General features: G+C 43.8%; 1 protein-coding gene across 2 annotated transcripts in view; it reads left to right on the top strand.

Annotated features, from left to right (window-relative positions):
* The first annotated feature begins 955 nt into the window (after positions 1–955).
* The window catches only part of NUP214 (nucleoporin 214), a 45,102-nt gene continuing 25,559 nt past the window's right edge, over positions 956–20,498 (top strand). For both annotated transcript variants that reach the window (XM_082775493.1, XM_082775492.1), the window contains exons 1-22: positions 956–1,038; positions 2,147–2,342; positions 3,141–3,292; positions 3,698–3,902; positions 4,721–4,791; positions 5,119–5,182; positions 5,886–5,989; positions 6,998–7,104; positions 7,512–7,578; positions 8,153–8,276; positions 10,099–10,260; positions 11,358–11,808; positions 13,285–13,460; positions 14,127–14,218; positions 14,825–14,914; positions 15,285–15,434; positions 15,680–15,838; positions 18,009–18,112; positions 18,629–18,811; positions 19,291–19,376; positions 19,471–19,554; positions 19,878–20,123. In XM_082775493.1, coding sequence (XP_082631619.1) covers positions 997–1,038; positions 2,147–2,342; positions 3,141–3,292; positions 3,698–3,902; positions 4,721–4,791; positions 5,119–5,182; positions 5,886–5,989; positions 6,998–7,104; positions 7,512–7,578; positions 8,153–8,276; positions 10,099–10,260; positions 11,358–11,808; positions 13,285–13,460; positions 14,127–14,218; positions 14,825–14,914; positions 15,285–15,434; positions 15,680–15,838; positions 18,009–18,112; positions 18,629–18,811; positions 19,291–19,376; positions 19,471–19,554; positions 19,878–20,123 — 3,115 coding nt within the window. In that variant the 5' untranslated portion in view covers positions 956–996. The remainder of the gene's footprint in view (positions 1,039–2,146; positions 2,343–3,140; positions 3,293–3,697; positions 3,903–4,720; positions 4,792–5,118; positions 5,183–5,885; positions 5,990–6,997; positions 7,105–7,511; positions 7,579–8,152; positions 8,277–10,098; positions 10,261–11,357; positions 11,809–13,284; positions 13,461–14,126; positions 14,219–14,824; positions 14,915–15,284; positions 15,435–15,679; positions 15,839–18,008; positions 18,113–18,628; positions 18,812–19,290; positions 19,377–19,470; positions 19,555–19,877; positions 20,124–20,498) is intronic.

The raw sequence follows: 20,498 nt of genomic DNA, 5'->3' as shown, positions 1-20,498 counted from the left end.
CAGAACAGCCTTTCCTGGTGCCTGTGTCACCACAGGGCTAAGTGTTGGGGTGATGTGCTCCCTGGGTGGGAGGTGACCCCGTGAGCTTCAGCCAGGAGGAAGTGAGGAAAGACACGTGGATATTAGGGAAAACTTCCTTACTGAAAGGGTTAGGGTTAGGCATTGGAATGGGCTGCCTAGGGAAGCGGGTGAGTCACCATCCCTGGAGGTCTTTACAAGATGTTTAGAGGTAGAGCTCAGAGATATGGTTTAACAAAGGACCTGTTAGCGTTAGGTCAGAGGTTGGGCTGGGTGACCTTGGAGGTCTCTTCCAACCCAGATAACTTTCTGAAGGACAGCTGGGCCTCGCTCTGACCAACAAGGGCTACTTTTCTTGGGCCTCAAAGCACCATAATGGTGCCTTCCCTTCACAGTGCTTCATCGTTTCCACCTCAGCGTGTGCCTGGCAGTGCACAAGGACCAGCCTCGAGCACCAGACCACATTTACCCCCATGAAGGGACTGGGGTTTCCTTGGGGCTGCAGCACTGTCAGACCCATAGAAGCAGCACCACGACCCCATAGAGGTTGACGGGCTGGGAGGGAAGGCTCTGGCTTCGTTGGCAGCCAGATCTGTGTCAACGCCTGGCCCCGGTGGGTTCCTGAGGGCTGTGGGGTCCCCTCAGCGCCATGGGGTCCCCTCATTGGGGTTCCCTCATTAGGGTCCCCTCATGGCTTTGGGGTGTGCCCTGCAGCAGCCCCCCGCCCATAATCAGCACAGACCCGACTCAGGAACACCCAAACAGCACAAATTTATTAACCTTTATGAACCACAGCCTCGGCAGCCCCCACACCCCCAGCAGCCGCCCCTTATTTTCCCCTCCGCCCCCCCCCCCCTTTGGAGGACTTCTCCCCCGGATCATAGAGCGAGCGCGGCTAGAGCGGCCCCGCCGGAAGCGGAAGCGAGCGGAGCTTCCCCGGCGGCGGCGCTGAGGCGGCGGGGGCCGGGCGCTGGAGCCATGGGGGACGACGTGAACGTGATCCCCGAGCGGGAGATGAAGGCAGGGCGAGGGCCGGCAGCCAGCAGCCTGTGGAGGGCGGGGGGGCGGCCCTGGGCACGCAGGGAGTGGCAGGCTGCCCGGGGAGAGCGGTTGTGGGGGGTTTGGGGGGGTTCGGCCTAGGCTGGGGGGGGCGCCGGGGGTGGGGGAGGGGCTTGTGGGGGGATCCTCAGGGGTTTGGGGGTGTTTGTGGAGGGCCGGGGGGAGAGGCTGGCTTGGGGCGTGGTGGAAAGGGGGTTTGGGGGAGCCTGGGGGCAGGAGGGACTGGGGGCTCTGCTGGGTTTCTTCAGAGTTGCTGGGAGAGGCAGGGGGAGGCTGTTGGGGAGAGGAGGGAGGGGGTTCTGAGGTCTCCTGGGTGGGCGTTCTGTGGGGAATCTGCTTTTGGGAACAGTGCTGGCTGTGTGTGTCGTTGTCTGCCTTTGGGCAGCGCGAAGCCGAGCAGTGCTGCCAGCCCAGCCCGCCTGTGTGTGTCCCAGGCGGTGTGAGCAGGATGGAGATGTTCGTGCAGGCTGCTCGAGCCTGTGTGGATTTGTGCAGCTGCTTCCTGCTCAGGCACCTGCAGCAAAGCAGTGGGGCTGCTCGTCTTGCAGAGGGTTCTGAGCTCCTGCAGTCCTCCCAGGTTGTAGAAATACGTTTACTCCGTGCTTTGGCAAAATGAACTAAAAACCAGAGGCTTGATTTGAATTAGTGGTGTTAGATAGAGTGCTCTAACTACACCTTGTGTGCTTTGTAACTTTAAGGGAACAGGATTTATTCTATCACATTTTATCTCTGCTATGTTCCCTTTTCTTTCCTTTTTTCCTCTTCTGTGTCAATTGGCTGGTTTCAGGCATATTTCTGAGAGGAGTTAGATGCCTCAAGTTCAGCTCCTACAAGTTTTATGAAAACAGGCTGTTGGGTAGAACAGAGACACACCAGGTAAAACTGGCGTGTGATCTCTCTATTACTTAGGGAAGACAAAAAAGGTGATAGGTTGGCCAGTGGTAGCATGGATGTGGGTGTTCTGCAGCTTTCATGGAGATACTTTCAGCTTATTGTCTTAGAGAAACCCAAGTGAAGTCTTCCTCTTCGTCTGCACGCGTACAGCTACGTCTGCTCTCTCCCACAACAGGATTTTCAGTTCAGAGCACTGAAGAAGGTCCGCATCTTTGACGCTCCTGATGATCTCCCCAAAGAGCGCTCCAGCCTCCTCGCCGTGTCCAACAAGTACGGGCTGGTCTTTGCTGGTGGAGGAACCAGCCTGCAGATCTTCCAGACCAAGAATCTTCTCATGCAAAATCAGCTGGGAGAAGATCCCAATAAAATCGGTAAGGCGCGTTTGGGGCTCGTGGTCGCTGCGGAGACAGCTTTGTGTGGGGTTTTCGTGCTATGGAGCTCTTGGCTTCTGACACAGTCCCTGTTGTGGCCTTTTATGCGTTTGAAATTACTGTGCCTTCTTGTATAAGAAGGCAGGACCAGTATTTGCTGTGCTTCTAACTGAAATGAAGTATAATCAGTGGGAATGAGCCACCAGGACGCTGGCTGTGCCTTTTCAGGTTCCAGTCACATTTGGGTACCTGCTTTTGTGGTAGCCAGTCTCTGAGCCATGGGCCTGTGTGTGGGTCAGGGATGTAGGCAAGTGGAGAGGGGGACACAGATCTCACACCAGTTTCTCTGTTTGGACTGTCCTGCGAGAGAGGAAGCAGTGTCTGTTCTGCCACCTCAAAACCAAAGTGCATTTGGTGGCATAAAAATTTGCTGGCAATGAAAACCACTTGGTTTTCATTCTCATCTTGTCCTTAGTAACTGTGCTACCCAAAGTTCCCATATGCACTGCAAGGAAAACCTAAAATATGTCTGCTTAGTAGTTCTTGCAGATTGCTGAGGAAGGAAAGGGATATTTTCTTTTCTGAGAAATTTGAGGGACTCTGGAGACTGTATAGATAGAGAAGAAAGGGCTTGCCTTCACTCAGTGCGTTTGCTGCATCAGCTCTTACAGCTGCTGTTTGTAGGACTGTCTGTTAAGTGACTTTTGCATAAACCTGTCCTTTCTGCGTTGTTTTAAAAGTTTTTGCTCTTTAAATTTGTACACTTCATCCTGTCTTACTTGGTTTTTGTGTTTCAAGTGGAGAATGTCCAGAGTACCGTAGTTCCCTTGAAGTTCCCTGTGCAGCACTTGGCTCTAAGCTGCGATAACCTCACGCTGTCGGTCTGTATGATGTCCAGTGACATCGGTTCCTTCATCGGCTTTTTTGATGTCCGCACATTCTTTAATCAGGTAAAGTACATGCAAAGAGTTGTTTTTTTGTTTTTTGTTTTTTTTTTTCTTTGACCCAGATTAGAACACAAGAAGTGTCATGCCTTGGGTGGGATTTTCTGCCTCTCTGTCTTGTAAAGGAGAGGTTTTTTTATTAAACTCAAAACACGCTTTGAACTCTTCCTGGGATGGGGCATCCACAGCTTCTCTGGGCAATCTGGTCCAGTGCCTCACCACCCTCAGAGTAAACAACTTCTTCCTACTGTCTAATGTAAATGTACCCTTTTTAGCTTAAAAACTGTTGCCCAACTTATTTCCATCAGTTGTTAATTTATTGGGAGACCAGAACTGCTTTGGACTGTGACTTTGTGAGAACTTATTTTCATGCTCTGTCTGACTGTCTCAAATATTTGTCTTTTGTAAAAGGCGAAACAGCAGAAACGTCCCTTTGCTTATCACAAACTGGCCAAGGACTCGGGAAGCGCAGCGATGGTCAATGACCTGAAGTGGAACCCTGCTAGCCCCACCATGGTGGCCATCTGCCTGTCCGATGGCAGCATCTCCGTCCTGCAGGTCACGGACTCTGTCAAAGTGTACGCCACGCTGCCGTCCTCTGTGGCTGTTACATCTGGTGAGTGGCAGCCTTGGGCAAGGTGCAGAATGTTGGGCACTTAGGAATAGAGGTGGGTAGGCATAAGAAAGTTTGTCTCAGGGAGGTGGTTTCTTAAAGAATAAAAGAAATTGCAAACAGGAAGGATTTAAAATCCCTAAGGCTCTGAAAATGGGGTGTGATGTAACTGCTCTTTCCCAGTTGATTGGAGGAGCTGTAGCTAGTGAGTTGGAGTCCACCGTGCCTGCCTGTGGTTTGCAGGGAAGTGTACAAATAAATCTGTGGTAATCACCTGTTGGGTTTTGATCTGAGCATCCGTGCTTTCTCTGTGACTGGATGATTGCCACGCTGCCCTGTTTTGATCCTGAGCAGATGTGGTGTAAACCTAAACTGCACTAATGTAATCACATCAGTAATTAGCACTGTGCCCCCCTCTCCCAGATTTAGTGCGATCTGTGCATCTTTGTTGCAGCTCTGATATAACTTTTAGGCCTCTCTCTTCAGTTTAATTTGTCCCTATGTGCTTGTGCCAACTGAAGCATATGTTTGGGATGTAAGCTATTATATTCCTAAGTGGCTGTGAGCATCCCCCACAGGGCAATGTAAGGCTGTATGGCTGCAGGTGTGAGGGAAGTTTAAACCTGTCTGAAGCTTCACTGGTATGCTTGCTAAGAAATTCAGCTCTTCTTGCTGTCTGTAATTGAAAAGGCAAATTAATTGTTCAGCTTTATGGGATTTTGCAGAGGAAAAATACGCAGTTTTGACTTACTGGTCCTGCTTTTGTGGAATCTTGTAGCTGTAATTTCCTTACTGCTGATGAAATTCTCTTTTTTGCTTAGTGTGTTGGAGCCCGAAGGGAAAACAACTGGCTGTAGGGAGGCAAAACGGCACTGTGGTGCAGTATCTGCCTGTAAGTATTGTTGCCAGTAAGACCTGATGTCTGCTCACCGGTTTGCAACAGGCTTTATTTCCTTTGCATCTCTGGCTATAGAATTTGGTTGGGTGGCGTGGGCCATATGATGATGCCCATCCATTTCACTGTTATTAAAATGTTTTAGACCAATGCTGGGTTTAATTTGATGTTTGCACCTAGTGCTTAAATGTAGTGACATCAGAGTGGCATGTGACGAGTGGTAAGCAGTGTGTTAGTTGCTCTAAAGCAGTTCTCTGGACTTTCTCCAAAACTTACAGTTGGATTTGTTTGGGGTCTTTGTATTTAAGATTGTTTTATTTACAGAATCTACAGGAGAAGAAAGTAATCCCTTGTCCTCACTTTTATGAACCAGAAAATCCTGTTAAAGGTACAGCTATTTATTTTCAAACATGCTTCCTCTTTTAAAATATTTTTACTCATTCTTCCTTTGTTATTTTTAGTTATAGCTGCTGTATAGTACCCTGGTTACATAATTACATTATGCTTTTTAATTATTCGAGGGGAAAAAGCTTTATCTCTAGGTTGTATAGAAAAACTAACTGTGGGCCAAACTCCTTGTCTATAGCTAAAATGTTTTAAATACGCATTTTTAAAAATTAATTTTTGCTCACTGTTGTAACAGTACTATCACAAATAACCTCCCTTCAGCATGGAGATTTCTGGATATAAATCCATTCTCCTGTTTCATGCAAGTTTAGTTTCTTCATTTTGACTCTTCAATAAAGTGTCAAGACAGTAAGTTTGGAAAAGTAGAAGCACTTCATCTGCGTGTGTCAAAATATTACCTGTTTTTAGAAACAGTGGTGCTGTTTGGCCTGTGATTTCTTGATGCAAATCAAATGCATGGTTTTGGTTTGTATTTAGAATTCCTGGGATCAAATAGTTTTCCTGCTGGTATGACTGATGCTTTGCAGACAGATCACTGAAATTCTTAATCTTGGTAATTTAGAGGATAGCGTGTTCCTTATTTGCTAGCAGTCATTACTTTTGTGTGCTGGACATAGTTAAAATCACTGTATGACGAAGTATTCTGAAGTGTTTCAAGAGGTGTTTGTTTCCTTCTCTTCCAGTTCTGGATGTGCTGTGGATTGGCACGTACGTCTTCACTATTGTGTATGCAGCAGAGGATGGGACACTGGAAACACCTCCAGACGTGGTCATAGCCACATTGCCTGTAAGTGCAAACACATCTCAGCTACAGAACTCTTTGTTGCTTTTGATACTGTCAGAGTCTCTGACCAGGTTCTTTTAGGTATTCCGTGCACAGAGGGTGAAATGTTTAATATCAGATTCTCTTATTGGAAGATACTTGATGTTACATGGGACTTCAAATTTAGAAAACTGATACTGATACAGGCACAATGCAGCAGTTGCAGTTTATGGTTAGATCACAGTACAAATATGATTCCGTTACCTGTCTCTGTGTGCTCGCTGTCATGACACTGGGTGTCCCCAGTTGCTAGGGAGGAATACGTGGTTTGAAACCAACTGAAGTCTATTCCTCTCTTTAAAATTCTTATCCTAGTTGTTTAGCTTTTTATACTATAAGTTGGGCTGAGCCCCAGGTTGACTTCCACCTTCTCTGGCTAAACCTGAGAGACATTCGCATCCTTTTAATGAACTCCAGAGAAACCGGGTTTACACCACCAGGTGATCCATTCAAAAGGTGACAGTTGGGTATCTAAAACAAAGGCCACTCTCCAGTTCCATGTGGGCTAAGTCAGCTTCTTTGCAACAGCTGTGGTCAGTCACAGATCCTACTGTAAATCTTGGCTTTGGTGTTGGACGGGGACTAGGAGGAGGAAGTAATATCTATGTGGAAACTTATCAGTAACCTGTTGTCTGATGACATCAAATTATGATGTGAAGACTTACAGCCTGAAACAACGCTCAGGAAAAAACCTTACCTGATGTAGAGTTGTAATATATGTAATGGATTTTTGTGTGTATTTGTTTAGGTTAAGGATGTTTTGGGGCCTGATTATATTGGTAAGGCCCTGGTAAACTTTTTCTTGTCCCTTTATCTTGAGGGGGAGTTTTTTTGGTTTGTTTTTGATGCCTGTTCTCTTCTGAAGTACATAGGCAATTATTGCTGTACCCTGTGACTATGATGCACTCATGTTTTTTGTGAAATTATTTGGTTTCTGTACTGGAAGGTAAATTATCAATGTTGGTCTTACAGAAAAAGGAAGAGAAGAGACCGGAGAAGTTTGTGAATTTCATGGAGCCTTGCTATGGGAGCTGCACAGAGAGACAGCATCATTACTTCCTCAACTATGTTGAGGAATGGTGAGTTGCATGAATTGTGGCAGTCTTTTCCTTGTTGTGCATGTCTGAGTCATCTAGGCTTCTCCTTGTGTTGTTTCTCCCTTCTGTAAATTATGTAACACCCGAATATGAGCCAAATGGAATTACAACCTTGAAAATGCTTTATTTTATATATATAAAGTACAGCCTATTTTTCTCGCATGCTTTATCTCCATACTGACGTACTCATTTGTCTGATGACAACGCGTGTTATCTTCATACATAAGATTGTTTAAAATCTACATGTATTGTAACAGTTTCCCCTGTTTTGGGAGGAACAGTCAGTTTCATGTTGTTATTGTAACTTTATTATTAGATATGAATATGGTGATGATTAGGGGAGCTGGGGACCTTGCCCTGGAGTGTCATATTTGTATTTTTGCATACAGGGATTTAGTTCTGGCAGCTTCAGCAGCTTCCACAGAAGTCAGCATCCTAGCAAGGCAAGGAGATCAGGTAATATTTTTCTTCCTGTTGCACTTGTGTGTATGTACCTCCTGTTTCTTGAAAATCTAAGCAAGTAAAACCTTTCTAGTATCTGAAATATAACAAAATGGTATGCTTAAAAAAATCAAATGCCTTTCTTTTTACAACCGAGTTGCACAAAATATTAATGTAAATGTAAGCCTTAGGTGACCAGAAGATGAGTGACACAAAGGAGAAGGGATAAACAAACACAGTATGCTGTGAACCAAGTACCACAAGTCTATTTTTTGTGATTTGGTTGGTAATCTAAAAATGTGGTCAAATTTGCTGGAATAAAAAGTGATTCATATGAGGTCATATTGAGGTAAAACATTGACTATTTGTCCTTGAGTCTGACCTCAACTCTGCCATACATTGCTAGGGAAGAAACCACAGACAAATCTGTGGAGGGCCCTGATAATTCTGACGTTTGTTTACCTGGCAGGGCAGGTAGATCCTCTCCAGCTTTTTTACAATTGCATCTTTCAACTGTAGTAGACTAATGTTCTGAATAAGACTGAACACAGGAAAGCAGTAGTTGAAATAATATTTTTGCTTCTTGCAGACCTGGGAGTCATGGGTTCTGGAGGACTCCAGCAGAGCAGAACTTCCTGTGACAGAGAAGAGCGATGATACTTTGCCTGTTGGTGTTGCTGTGGACTACACCAGTAACATGCCCATCCCAATCAGTAAGCGTTGTTAATTTTTCTTGTGGAATAGTCCAACGGTAGAAATAAGAGATTTTTGAGGGGCAATCTGGTGCTTAGGGTCCTAGGAGATGGTTCTGACAGAATCTGTCCTGCATCTTTATAGCAAGCACATAGCACATGTGTGATTACCTCTGTGTAGGGATTTAAATGGCAAGGTGTTAAATACGGTTCTTCCTGGAAGGCTGCAGCAGACTGGGATGCTACAGTAACAGATGTGGAAGAGAAAGCACCTGAGCTATGTCTGTTTTTTACAGAAATGGGGTAGCAGTGAGTTTAAAGGGGTCATATTCTAACATCAGGGATTTCAAACTGCCTGTCTGACTTTCCCCATTATGCTCATAGCTTGTGTCATTTTGCATAACTGTTTGTATTAAGTACATCTGCAGTGATCTAAAGGACAAAAAGGGGTTAGTTTCAAAACCAGAAAAAGCAAGGATCGTTGAGGTGAATGTGTAGGTTTTAATTCCACATTAAAGCACAGAGCCTGTACTGACTGAACCCTGCTGTGCTCTGCATCTAGCCAGCTGCATTATTGCTGTACCTTCTGTGCTGCCTGAAGGCTCTTCAAAGCACATTGTCAGAGGCTGAAGCTGAAGATACATCTGAGCTATTGTGCTGTACCTTAGTGAATTCTGAAAACTCTCCCTTGAAACCCAGAGGCGCTGAAATAAAGATGCCTTCAGGCAGAGTGGAAGGTACTGCAGTCAAGAATTCCTGAAGAGCACAGGAGGGTGCCGATTAACTGTGAACTGCAGCAGCCTTTACCTGAATGAAAACTACAGCAGGGAATTGAGGTCAAACTGTGTACTTTAACACAAAATTGAATTTGAAGTATTTTCTTTGTTAATCTATACAGTTATTGGATTAAGGAGTCTGTCAGAACAGCTTTTTTAAGCCTAGGTTGTGCTACCTCAGTTTATAGAAAGGTTTTTGGAGAAGCTTGTTGCTGACACGTTCTGTGTGTTCTCACAGAGTGTAATCAGCTGCTTTTTGGCTGCACATTATTTGGCTTTGCAGTTCACAACAAGCTTGGATTGAAAAGAAACCATATTTGTCCTGAAGCATGTTTCCATGTAGAAACTGCCCTTCCCCAGCAAGAGCCAATAGAGGGAGTGTAGGCATACCCTGCATGGGCCAACAGAAGAAAAGCACCAGTGGAAATTATAGCAGTTCTTCCTGCATCCTAGATTTACTCTTTTTTTAAGAATACTTAAATTTACACAAAAAGTTTTAGAAATATACAGAGTAGGTCAGGGCCTTCAACTGTCCTGAGAACACTTGAACTGAAGCAGACTAACTCAAAGCTGCATAAAATGGAAGTATTTTATATCAGAGGTTCAAATCACCAGCCTGTTGTTTACAGGATTTTTTTTTTTTTATGTTGGCTGTCTTTACACTTGAAAAGCTTCCAATCAAGCAATTATTTCTTACCTTATGTATATGAGTATTAGTGACCTATTAGGACCCAGTGGAATGTGGAGAGTTGCTGACAGGAACTGAGGGTTGAAGAAGGGAGCAGCATATAGCTGAAAAGAAAGGATTACCTGAAAATATGAAAATGCTTGGCGCAGAAATTCATGGGTGAAGGTTAGGCTTTGACAGTCAGGAAATTATATTTAATTGTCAAAAATAACCTTTTGTCTTTCATCTGTGAATTTATAAAATATGAAGTCAGGAATAGGGAAGAATAAAGAAGGAAAAAAAAATACAGGGCATTCAGGGGGAAGTACGGGACCAAAGATAAAAGCTAAAGCAAGAAGGCAGAAATGTAAGAAATGTTGTGGTGTATGGTCTGTGGCAGGTGATGAGAAGACCCTTCCTCCAGCACCCGTTCTGATCTTGCTCTCCACGGATGGTGTACTCTGCCCGTTTTACATGATCAATCAAAACCCAGGGGTCAGATCGCTTATCGTGACCCCAGAGCCATTGCTGACAGCAGGGGAGAGAGCGCCAAAATCAACAGGTAAGGGCTCCAGTGGGCTAAGGAAACTCTTGCAGTTGTGGATCTTTTTCTGTAAGTTCAATATTCAGACACGTATGCAGTTACATAAAATGTTTTTTAATTTTCTTTATAATAATAATGGAAGCAATTCTTGGGTGTCTGCTCCTCCCAGGACAGTTCTCCATCTTCTGCACATCTGAGTGAAATTATTTAGTCCTGTTTGCCATAGGAGATCTCAAGCACTTTGCAGACTGCACTTAGTTTCTAATGTGCAACCTTTGGGGAACGGGGCCAAAGCACTTCTACATGTAGGAGGCCCTTTGCCCAGCTTTGGGGTGGTGTGAGTGAAACTGCAGCAGTGACTGCAGGCTCTGCTTGGTGACAAGGATCAAGATCCAGAGCAGGGTCTGCACACTCCCAAAACGAGAAGGGTTTTCTTCCATGTGTTTTGCCATGGGAGGCGATGATGTAAACAGAAGTGTTTGACTGCAGCAAGAGCTTATTTAAACAATAGCTTTCTGCAGTGCTGTGAAAACAGCGTTAGCAGGTAGAGCAGTAGCTTTTTCTGAGTGTGTATTGGTTGTGATATGCAATGTGAAGTAAGCAGTTTCTTATGCTGGCGTGTGCAGGTCAGTTGGTCGTTCTGCTTCTCTGCCTGCATGCAGCAATTGCAAACCCACCATTTTCTTACATAAGCCCAAACTTGCGTCTCCTCCAAACAGAATGCTTTTGCCTGGCAGCCTGCCTCTCTGCAGTGCTGGCTGGCTAGTGTGCTGACAGCCTGTTTAATTTGAGCTGGCAGGAACCTTATCAAAATCAGTGGAGAAAGGTGAAGGCTTTTCACAGGAAACTCCAGGCCACAGTAATCCGGACAGACTTGGGGAAACTGCAGTATTGATACTGGCTTGTTTTTTTTTTTTTTGCGATTTCTGTAACACTTGTTGGGCATGGGGACTGGAAGCCCTGCTCCCTCTTCTCTCTTTCTTGCTCTGTGGTGTGTCTAATGAGTGAGATAGTACCTAACTGCCCCATCACGTAGTGTTTGGCCTTGCAGTACCTTCTTCCATTAGTCAGTGCAACCAAATGAGTCTCTTCTTTACCTGTTTATCTTCCCACAGGAAGTACTGCCGCATCTCCGACCACTCCGCCGACTTCTTTGAAGCCTGACACGGTTCCAGCTGTTGCTCCTACTGCCCCTGCCTCAAGTCTGCCTCCAGCAGGAGGTGGAGCAGCTGCTTTTTCCTTTATGCCTTCAGCTGTGAAGCCACCTGGCACTACAACCAGTGATCCTCCTCCTTACCCCTTTTCTACTGACACCTCCAAGCAAGCTGTGGCTCCCAGTCCCGGAGCAGGAACGTTCTCTTTCTCCTCTGCTTCTCCCAAGTCATCTGTAACAGCTGCTCCGTCTGCCACCACTGCAGCTACTGCCACCACCTTCTCTTTTGGATCCATGAGCTTGAAACCAGCTGCAGACAGCTCACCTGGGCCGCCACCCTCCACAACACCCATTGCGCAGAAGTTGTCTTTCGCCCCTTCAGCTTCTTCAGTCAAAGTGAACCTCAATGAGAAGTAAATACAAAGATAAATTAGATAATGTGGTAGCTGGGTAGTTGTTAAATCCCTCCAGATGTGGACGGTGTGTGGTAGTTCTGAAGGTCACACAGTAGTTTCTGTTTTTTTGCCCTGACAGCTGTTTTCTTTGCTACCCAAAAAAGCACTGAAGCAGCCCCTCTTTATCCAAGATATAGGTGTGTTTGGCTGTAAAAAAAAAAAAAAAAAAAAAAAAAAAAAAAAAAGCAGGGGGGGAACCCTCAGTGATTCCCATGCTAGAGGTGATGTTCATGGACAAAATATTAGTCAAGGGAGTTGCCAAAAGTTATATTGGTAACTTACCAAATTATCAGAGACTTTTTTTTTTTTCATGTCTGCTTCATAGGCATGAGACATTAATCCAGTGCTGTGGTTCAAGGTGAATTGGTTGAAGAACTCTTCAGGGATGCTGGGATTCGATTTTTTTTGAGACTGATTTAGTAGGTTGCTGGTAGCACGATTTTCTTTCACTCTTTGTTGAAGGTTCCTTACCTCTAACCTAAAGAGTCGCTTGCAGTGCTGGGCAGGAGCTGTATCCATAGTTAATTTTTTGTTTTCCTACTCCTGTATTGAATAGAGGAGATGCCAGACTTTTTTTTTTTTTTTTTGGTTGTTCTTAAATAGATGCTTGCTCAGTGAATACAGGACCTGAAGTCTTCAAAGCTTGTTTGTGCTGAGAGTTCATTCCAGCTGAAGGATAACTGATACTGATTAGAAACTGTGCAAAATAGATTTGAGTGATGAACATTCTCAGGTTTCATACACCTCTCTTCCCTCCAACTCCCAAGACTTACCTCACTTTCTCAGAAAGAATGGTTCAAAAGGCAGGGCTATGTTAACTGGAGTTGCTGTCTGTGGAGAGCAATTTTCATGTAAATGTATCTTAAGAAATTTCTGATGGTTCAAATGATTATTTTTTTTAATTAGGGCAGTCTTTGCTACACCGGCATCTGATGGTGGCTCTTAGGGCTTTTTAAATTTGATATTTTGTATATAAAGCAAATAATACGCTTGTGAATTGGCTGAAAATTTAACTTGGCTGCCTTGAGGGCCTGAGTTTGAAGATGAATGGAAGTTCATGTTCTCTTGCAGAATTTCTCTTTGAACTTTGCTGCAAGGCTGGAACTGAAGGGTGACTGAGATTTGCTATATTTGGTGCTTTTGTGCAAAATGATGAGGTGCGTTTTGAAGCAGGGTAGCAGTTTTTGCTGGCATTTAGTTTTTGCTCACTAGGAGATCTATGGTAGCAGACTTTGTGGTTCCAGATATTCAGAAATAACCCTGAAGGGGTCTTCCCACCATTTCCAGCAGCTGCACTTGTGATTTTTTATCTAGAGCGTAAGTTATTGCTGATCCCTGGGGTGGTTCATTTGTTAGAGCTTAGTGGTTCATTTTGGATGGAGAGAAGCAGCCAGGACCAGTCCAGATCTGAAATATGCCCTGTGTCTTCTGCAGGTTCTCTGCTGTAGATTCCTCATCTCCCACTAGCAGTGGTGGTCATGCCAGTTCCACGATGTTTTCATTTTCAACCAATTTAAAAACTGCTTCTGGAGGTCCTCTGAGTCAGTCCACGCCACCCTCTGCCTCTCCTACCACACCACTGAAGGCTTCATCCCCTGCACCTGCCACAGGTAGGAGTCTGATGCATCCTGTTGGGAACAATATATTACAAACAATGTTCTGAAAGTTTTAGAAACTAAATCAACCTCACCACATCCTCTTATTTTTTTTCTGCTGCATTTACTGATGCAGCAGTTCTGCACACCGTAATGCTGTGATTAGTACTGAAACAGAGAATTTTCTCCATTTGTGCAGTTTGTTCCCCACAGAGCCATGTGGGAAATAATATGCTCAACTTCTTAAGTTCTGCCACAAGTTCTGGCATTTTCAGTGCCCTGCAATATAGCTCTGGTTAAGAATCTTTCTGGGCAGTCAAGCAAATTGGTGCCCTGACTTGCATCTGGAACATATAGAGTTCAGTGTTCAGAAGCGAGTTTAAATTGTATCGCATTCATCTGGTAGCAGAATAATATTCCACCTCTCACCTGATTGTGTGATTGGGGATCGTGGGGTCCTTCAGGAATGTGCAGCCAGATATTTGGGAGTAACAGCTGTTGCCATTAGCAGAGAAATTGAATGGGAGTAAATGTGCACCTGGGGAAGATGTTTTCTTTCACTAGGGCCTCTACCTCTATCGCTGCTGGATTTGATGCTGGCAATTAACCAGTCTGATCACAACCAGTTTTCTCAAGCTTAATGTAGGTTCATAAATTACTGTTTCTCTTTTTAAATTCTAGTGGCACGTCCTGCTCAAAGTATGCCTTCAGGTTCTTTACTACAGAAGACAGCCAAAACTAACTCTTCGGCAGCGAAGCCAAGCTCTACTCCGGTAATGAGAATTTGAGTGGATTTTTTAGAGGGGGAATGCTTTCTGTTGCTCGTGACTTGCTTAGAATTCCTTGGACTGAATGAATATTCCTAGGTCCAAGAACTAGATAGCTTTTGATGTAAAATACATAAATTAGCTAATGAGTGGGACTAAAACTATGTTCTCCACATAACTTTGACCAACTTTCATGTATGTTGCCATGATCAGAGTTGTAGAAACTAATTCTTACCAATGCTTTGGAAATGAGGTTTAACTACTTTCCTAGCTAATAAGCAGGCAAGATTTGTCTGGATGGTGTTTCTTGAGAGACACCAGCTTTGGATAACAAAATCAAAACAGTAACACAGAGCAGCACACAAAGATTTCCTTTGCTCTCACAAAGCTTTAGGCACGTATCTTCAGGTAGTCTGCAGTGCTACCTGGAATGTGCACCTACTTTTCTTAGTATAGAGTGGAACAAATATTTATGCTTATGACAATTGCCTCCCTAGTGACTGGTGTCTGAATGGAGCTCTAACAGCAGGCCTTTTTCGATACTCTAGACTCCCTGTTGCTAGAGCTATAGTCTTAATATTGGAGTGAGGTTGTTTGTTTTTTTTCCTCCAGGGCAAATCAGCAGTCCCCAGCGCTGCTTTAGAGAAGCAGGTCCACCAGTGGAAGGATTCGGACCCTGTCATAGCAGGAATCAGAGAGGAGGTGAGAACTTTTTCAAGCAGTTTTCTTCATTTTAGAAGCTGGAAGACCACTGTATAGAGGCACAGCCATTTCTTTTCAGTTCACATGTATTTTAATGAGGTCTTTCAATAGTTTAGGAATCAGAATGGAAATTTTTCACAAGATAGTCAACCTGTTTTGTACTTGCTGTTTGTGTGTCCTGTTCAGTCATCTTTAATTTCAATTGCTGTTCTGGAAAAATTGGGTATTCCTTCCTGTTGCTGTGCAAGAAGAATTTCCTGCTTTTCCTGTAAAGTCAGAGGTCTTGATGGTGTTGTAGAAACATGATCTGTGACTTTTGTTCCAAACCCTGCTGTGTTTTAGTGGCTGTACGTTCTTCTTGACTTTGCAGATTGCGCATTTTCAAAAGGAGATGGAGGAGCTGAAGGCCCAGACTTCCAAAGCCTGTTTCCAAGTGGGTACTCCAGAGGAAATGAAAATGTTGCGAACTGAGTCAGATGATCTTCATACCTTCCTCTTGGAAATTAAAGAGACAACAGAGGTGAGCATTGTGTCTGAGCATCTTCAAACTACTTAACTGCTCAGCAATGACTGTTTGTCACCCGGTGTTTCCATTTAACCTGCTAGAGCTGAACCAAGGTAGATGGAACCTCTGAATATGCTACTTTAACATGGGGGCAACGTTTGTATTTGTTCTTTCAGACAAGCATTTGCAGGAGCTCCTGTGTTAGAGATGGCAATGAAAATATGTTACTTTGAACCTTATCCCATCTGTTCTGTTTGCAGTCTCTTCATGGAGATATTAGTATTCTGAAGACAACTTTGCTGGAGGGATTTGCAGGGGTAGAAGAGGCTAGAGAGCAGAATGAGCGGAATCGTAGCTTGGGCTATTTACGCTTGCTCTATAAGAAACCCTTGGATCCCAAGAGTGAAGCACAGCTCCAGGTATGAAGCATGTTAACCAGCTTCTAATCTAGAGGTTTAAATGAGATAAGTGAGACTTCTGTGTGCAGGTGCCCAGTGGTTTTGTTCTGCCCTAGGTAATTGCTGTTCTGACACAGTGTGGTAAAAATGTGATTAATTTTGTTTCTCCGAGTTTGCAGCATATCCTGAAAATCTTCTGCTAAAGCTTCTCCGAGTTGTTGACATTAGCCAACATTGTCTGTAATGAGACAAAATTCCTGCTGAAGGGAAGTATCTCACCTGAGATCCAAGTCCGTTCTAACCTTAGTACCTGACTCTTGACTCCCTGTTCCTTCTAAGTCTGTAATGTTTGTTCAGGGATTTCAGCTAAAGGAATATCTTTTCAACACGTTGTGGAAGAGTTCTTGGAATTACTTGCATCTAAAAGTGCCTTTTAGAACAACTTGATGACTTACTATGATTTACCGAAATTGTGTGGTTAATTTTGTGGATGACTGAGCCTAAAGTTAAATGATACTCTAAAAGCTTGGGCACAAAGGAGGAGATAACCAGCAGTTCCTGAAGAGGCTTTCAAAGGCATGAAAGAAACCGGGGTGAAGCACTGAGAGGGCTATTTAACCCTAGGCAAAATAGGCTGAATGTGCTCTCCAAATGATACTTGGTCTTTTGTACATTGATAAGTTCTCCTTAAGGAGTTTGACTAGCAGGCTGAAGACATAATTGAATGTCGTCTTTCTTACAGTAGGAATTAAGAACGTGCACACAGTTACTAGGCATCAGCTGACATGAAGCAACTTCCTTTAGGTCGGATATGTAATTTTCACCTGGACTCTGCAGATTGATTCAGTCTTAATTTTCTGCCTTCTTTGTCTCATTTTCCTGTGACTTTTCGAGCTTATGCTTGTGACTTGGGAGGGCTGATAACCTTGAAAGGCATGCTTCACTCGTGTAGACAGACAATCACGTGGAAAGAACGACAGAGTAGGAGGGAAGTCAAAATGAACTGGAATGTAAGGAGAGTTTTCAGGTCAAGTTTCTGGGAGTTTGTTAGAAAGACAGCTTGATCTGACATAAACTTTATTCAGTTTGCATCACCCCTCTTCTCCTGGCTCAATAGTGCTCTCTTGATCAATTTATTATGCTAGCTTTAAATGAAGCTTCTTAAAAAAATAAAATAAAATAAAGACCCTGGGGCTTTTCTGATATCCAGCCATATTGACTTGCTGCTCAGAGAGCTGCTGCTGTATGATGTTTAATAGCTGGAGAGGAAACCTGTGCTTCGTAATGTGTAAACTAAGCCCACAGTAGTACTGGATTTGGTTTCAGGTTGGGTATGCCATATTTAAATTTCATGCTGTATCTTGAAAATGGTTGTCATGGAATCCTTCCCAAACAATGTTACTTGGCTGGTTCCTCATTGCATTTAAGGGAACATTCTGTTGAGATGGGCTGAAACCAAGTGCAGTTTCCATTTTACGAGATTGGAATTAAAGAGATGTTCGTGCTGTGACAGGTTGGAGGGATGACAATTATGAGACAGAAGGCTGTTTTCATTTAGGGAGCAGGTCTTGTAGCCAGAGATCTCTGGCTTAGTTGTGCCAGTTGTGCAACCATGTGGTCATGGATAAGTCACTTTATGCTCTCTGTGCCTTATTTTTTTTTTCTACCTATAAAAATCAAGTTAATTCCTTGCCTTAATGTGGGAGTTATGAGCATTCCTGAATGCTTTAATGAATCATAATCTGTAAATGCTGGTATCCCAGAGCCATGTGAATAGCGTGCCAGGCTTTGATCACCTATAATTGTTAGATGCTTCAACAGTGTAAAGTGGGAACGAGTGACTCATCTGTTGGAAATAAGGTTTGAAATAAGGTTTGTTTTGTACAATGCCTGATGTTTGTACCACCCTTTCTGAAAAGTCCTGGCAGTATTTTGCAAACACTACGGAAAGTCTTATTTCTAGTGTAGAGTTGGGATAAAATGGCTGGGCCGAGGATGTTACGTACTCCTCTGCTAATTAATAAATAAGTTTTCATTGTGTTGAGTTCTGTTGTGCTGGATAAAACTTTCCAGGCAGAAATATGGGAAAGTGTCACACGGCGTGGACTGAATGAGCCAATGGGTCTTCAACTTCTTCAGCTGAAACAGATTTCTGAAGTCAATTAAAGTCTGTTTTTATTTTACATGGCAGGAAATTAGACGCCTGCACCAGTATGTGAAGTTTGCTGTCCAGGATGTGAATGATGTTCTGGATTTGGAGTGGGATCGGCACCTGGAACAGAAGAGAAAGCAGAAGTACGTAACTGAAATTGGAATACAGAACTGTGAGGAACTTGTCAGTGATTCAGATGTTAGTCCCTAATCAACAGACAAAAGTCTTTTTCCATTTCATAGTACAGTCTTTTTTGAGGGATTTATGATTAAAGCTCAGCTAAGATACCTAACTGGCAAGCTGTAGGTTCACACAACTCGGCTTCATGAGTTTGTTACTTGCTTGCTGCATCTCCCTGCATGACGTAAACAGTGCTTATGGAAAAACCTGTAAAATAAACTCCTTTGGGACCAAGCACACTGGTGGTAGCTAATTCAACCTTTCTAATAGATAACATCTTCTAGTAAATGAATAAACTTTCAGCATGTCCAAAGGAGAAATGTGCATTTGAAAAGAACAGAACTGCAGTGGTGCTCAGACCAAACTGTGTTTGACTTCATGGAGTTTAAGTAGCTAGAACCAACAAACAGCTTTGTATAGACATGTCTGCTTGTGGCCAGCATGGTCTTTATCCCTGTGTCTTGATTTGCTGTCTGAAGGCGTTTGATTGTTCCTGAGCGAGAGACCTTGTTTAACACCCTGGCTAATAACCGGGAAATAATCAATCAGCAGAGGAAGAGACTAAATCAATTGGTGAACAGCCTACAGCAGCTCCGATTGTATAACCAGACATCTCAGTGGAGTGTTCCCAGCGATACGTCTTCTCTTAGCAGTGCTCAAAGGTATGTGAAACACCAGTTTGTGAGTGGTGTTGCCACTCTGCTCTTGCCCCCAGCAGCATGCAAAGGTGTGTTCTCCAAAGAATGATGTTTTGTGGACGTGGTAGGGGAGAGCAGGATGTCCTAAACGGGTACTGAGCTATGGCCAGGTAATACAGAAGCTCATTGTTTATATTCTGTGATGCGGTGTTTGCTTATCAGAAATTTCCCCTGAAAGTTACATTTTTATAGTAGTGTAAACAGGACAATTAAACGTCTGGGTTGAGGCACTGCTGTTTTTGTCTGAATTTGGGGGAAGAAATGAATGGCTCTTTGACTCTTCAAAGTAATTCAAGCAATGTGTGTTTAAATAGCACAGTATCTAAAGGAGCCAACTGTTCTAAGCCAGTGGTTCTAGTGACTCCTTTTGGCTCTCTTTTGTTCCTGCTTTGGTTGGTTTCTTTCTGCTGATTGTGTTTTTTCACTGCTCTGCCATGTCCCAGTTTCGACAGTGACCTTGAAAGCCTGCGGAATGCCTTGATGAAAACTACCTTGGAATCACACACCAAACCACTGCCTAAAGTACCTGGTAATGTCTTTTCCTGATATTCACAGATAAATGATTTTATTTATTATTATTTACTTGCGCTTTGGTATAGACTAATAACTTTTCTATTTTCCAGCTAAATTATCCCCTGTGAAACAGGCACAGTTGAGGAATTTTCTAGCCAAGAGGAAGACTCCACCAGTTAGGTCTACAGCTCCAGGTAAACCTTTAGCTACCATAAAAGTCTGAAATGCTTTCTAGGAGGGTGACTTATCTGCTGTGGGCACCAGTTTTTGGCAGTGTCTGGCTCCTCAATGCCCTCTTCTCCCTTCCTGCTCCCTCATCTGCTCTCAATAAGAACTTCCTTCATTTACTGTCTCACCGAAAGTTGCTTTTCCTGGCAGTTAAGAAGTCAAATCCTAGCAATGTAGGGTTAAAACAGGCCAATAGAATAGCATCCTAAAATGGGATGTATGTCTGTCAGGCTGGATGGTTCCCTCACTTTAACACACACGCATGATTCTTTTTTTTCTGGTATTGCAGCAAATTTGTCCCGATCTGCCTTTTTGTCCACAAGATACTACGAAGAGTTGGATGAAGTCAGTTCAACATCCTCAGTTTCCCAGTCTCTGGAAAATGAGGACCCACAGGTGGCAGACCAGGAAGAAGAGGCTGCTCCAGTCCAAGTCCCTCGCCATGCCCCTGTGGTCCGTACTCCATCTGTCCAGCCTGGTTTGATGGCTCAGTCTCTGCCCTTTGGGAAACAGCACCCCTCCCTGGGTACTCTGTGTGAGTTGTTTTTGCGGTCTCTTGTTCTGTACATGTTCTTGTCAGTATCTTGAAGCACTGGTAATGGATACAGTGCTTCAAGTCCTGGATTAATGAGATTGCAGCATGCAGGTTTATGTTCCCAAGTTTCCAGAAGTAGTTAGCAGAGCTTCATTGGCTGTACTTTTCTGACAGCCTGTTACTTTTAGATTGTACTGGCTGTAGGTGGCACTGTCTTCCTTTAGTAATTTGCCTTAAGGGCAAATATTTCTTAAAATAATGCCTCAAAATACAGGAGACTGAAGCACTTCTGCATTTGGTGGGAATGGACTAAGTGAGACCAGAAACAGTAAGAACTGTTTGCATATGCTTCCTTGTCTGAGAGGTTTTTTTCGT

This window comes from Aythya marila, assembly GCF_965140915.1.
Source record: "Aythya marila genome assembly, chromosome: 19".
NCBI classification, from domain to species: Eukaryota; Metazoa; Chordata; class Aves; order Anseriformes; family Anatidae; genus Aythya; species Aythya marila.
Note: the sequence above shows the minus strand (reverse complement) of the source record. Positions and strands in the feature narration are given on the sequence as shown.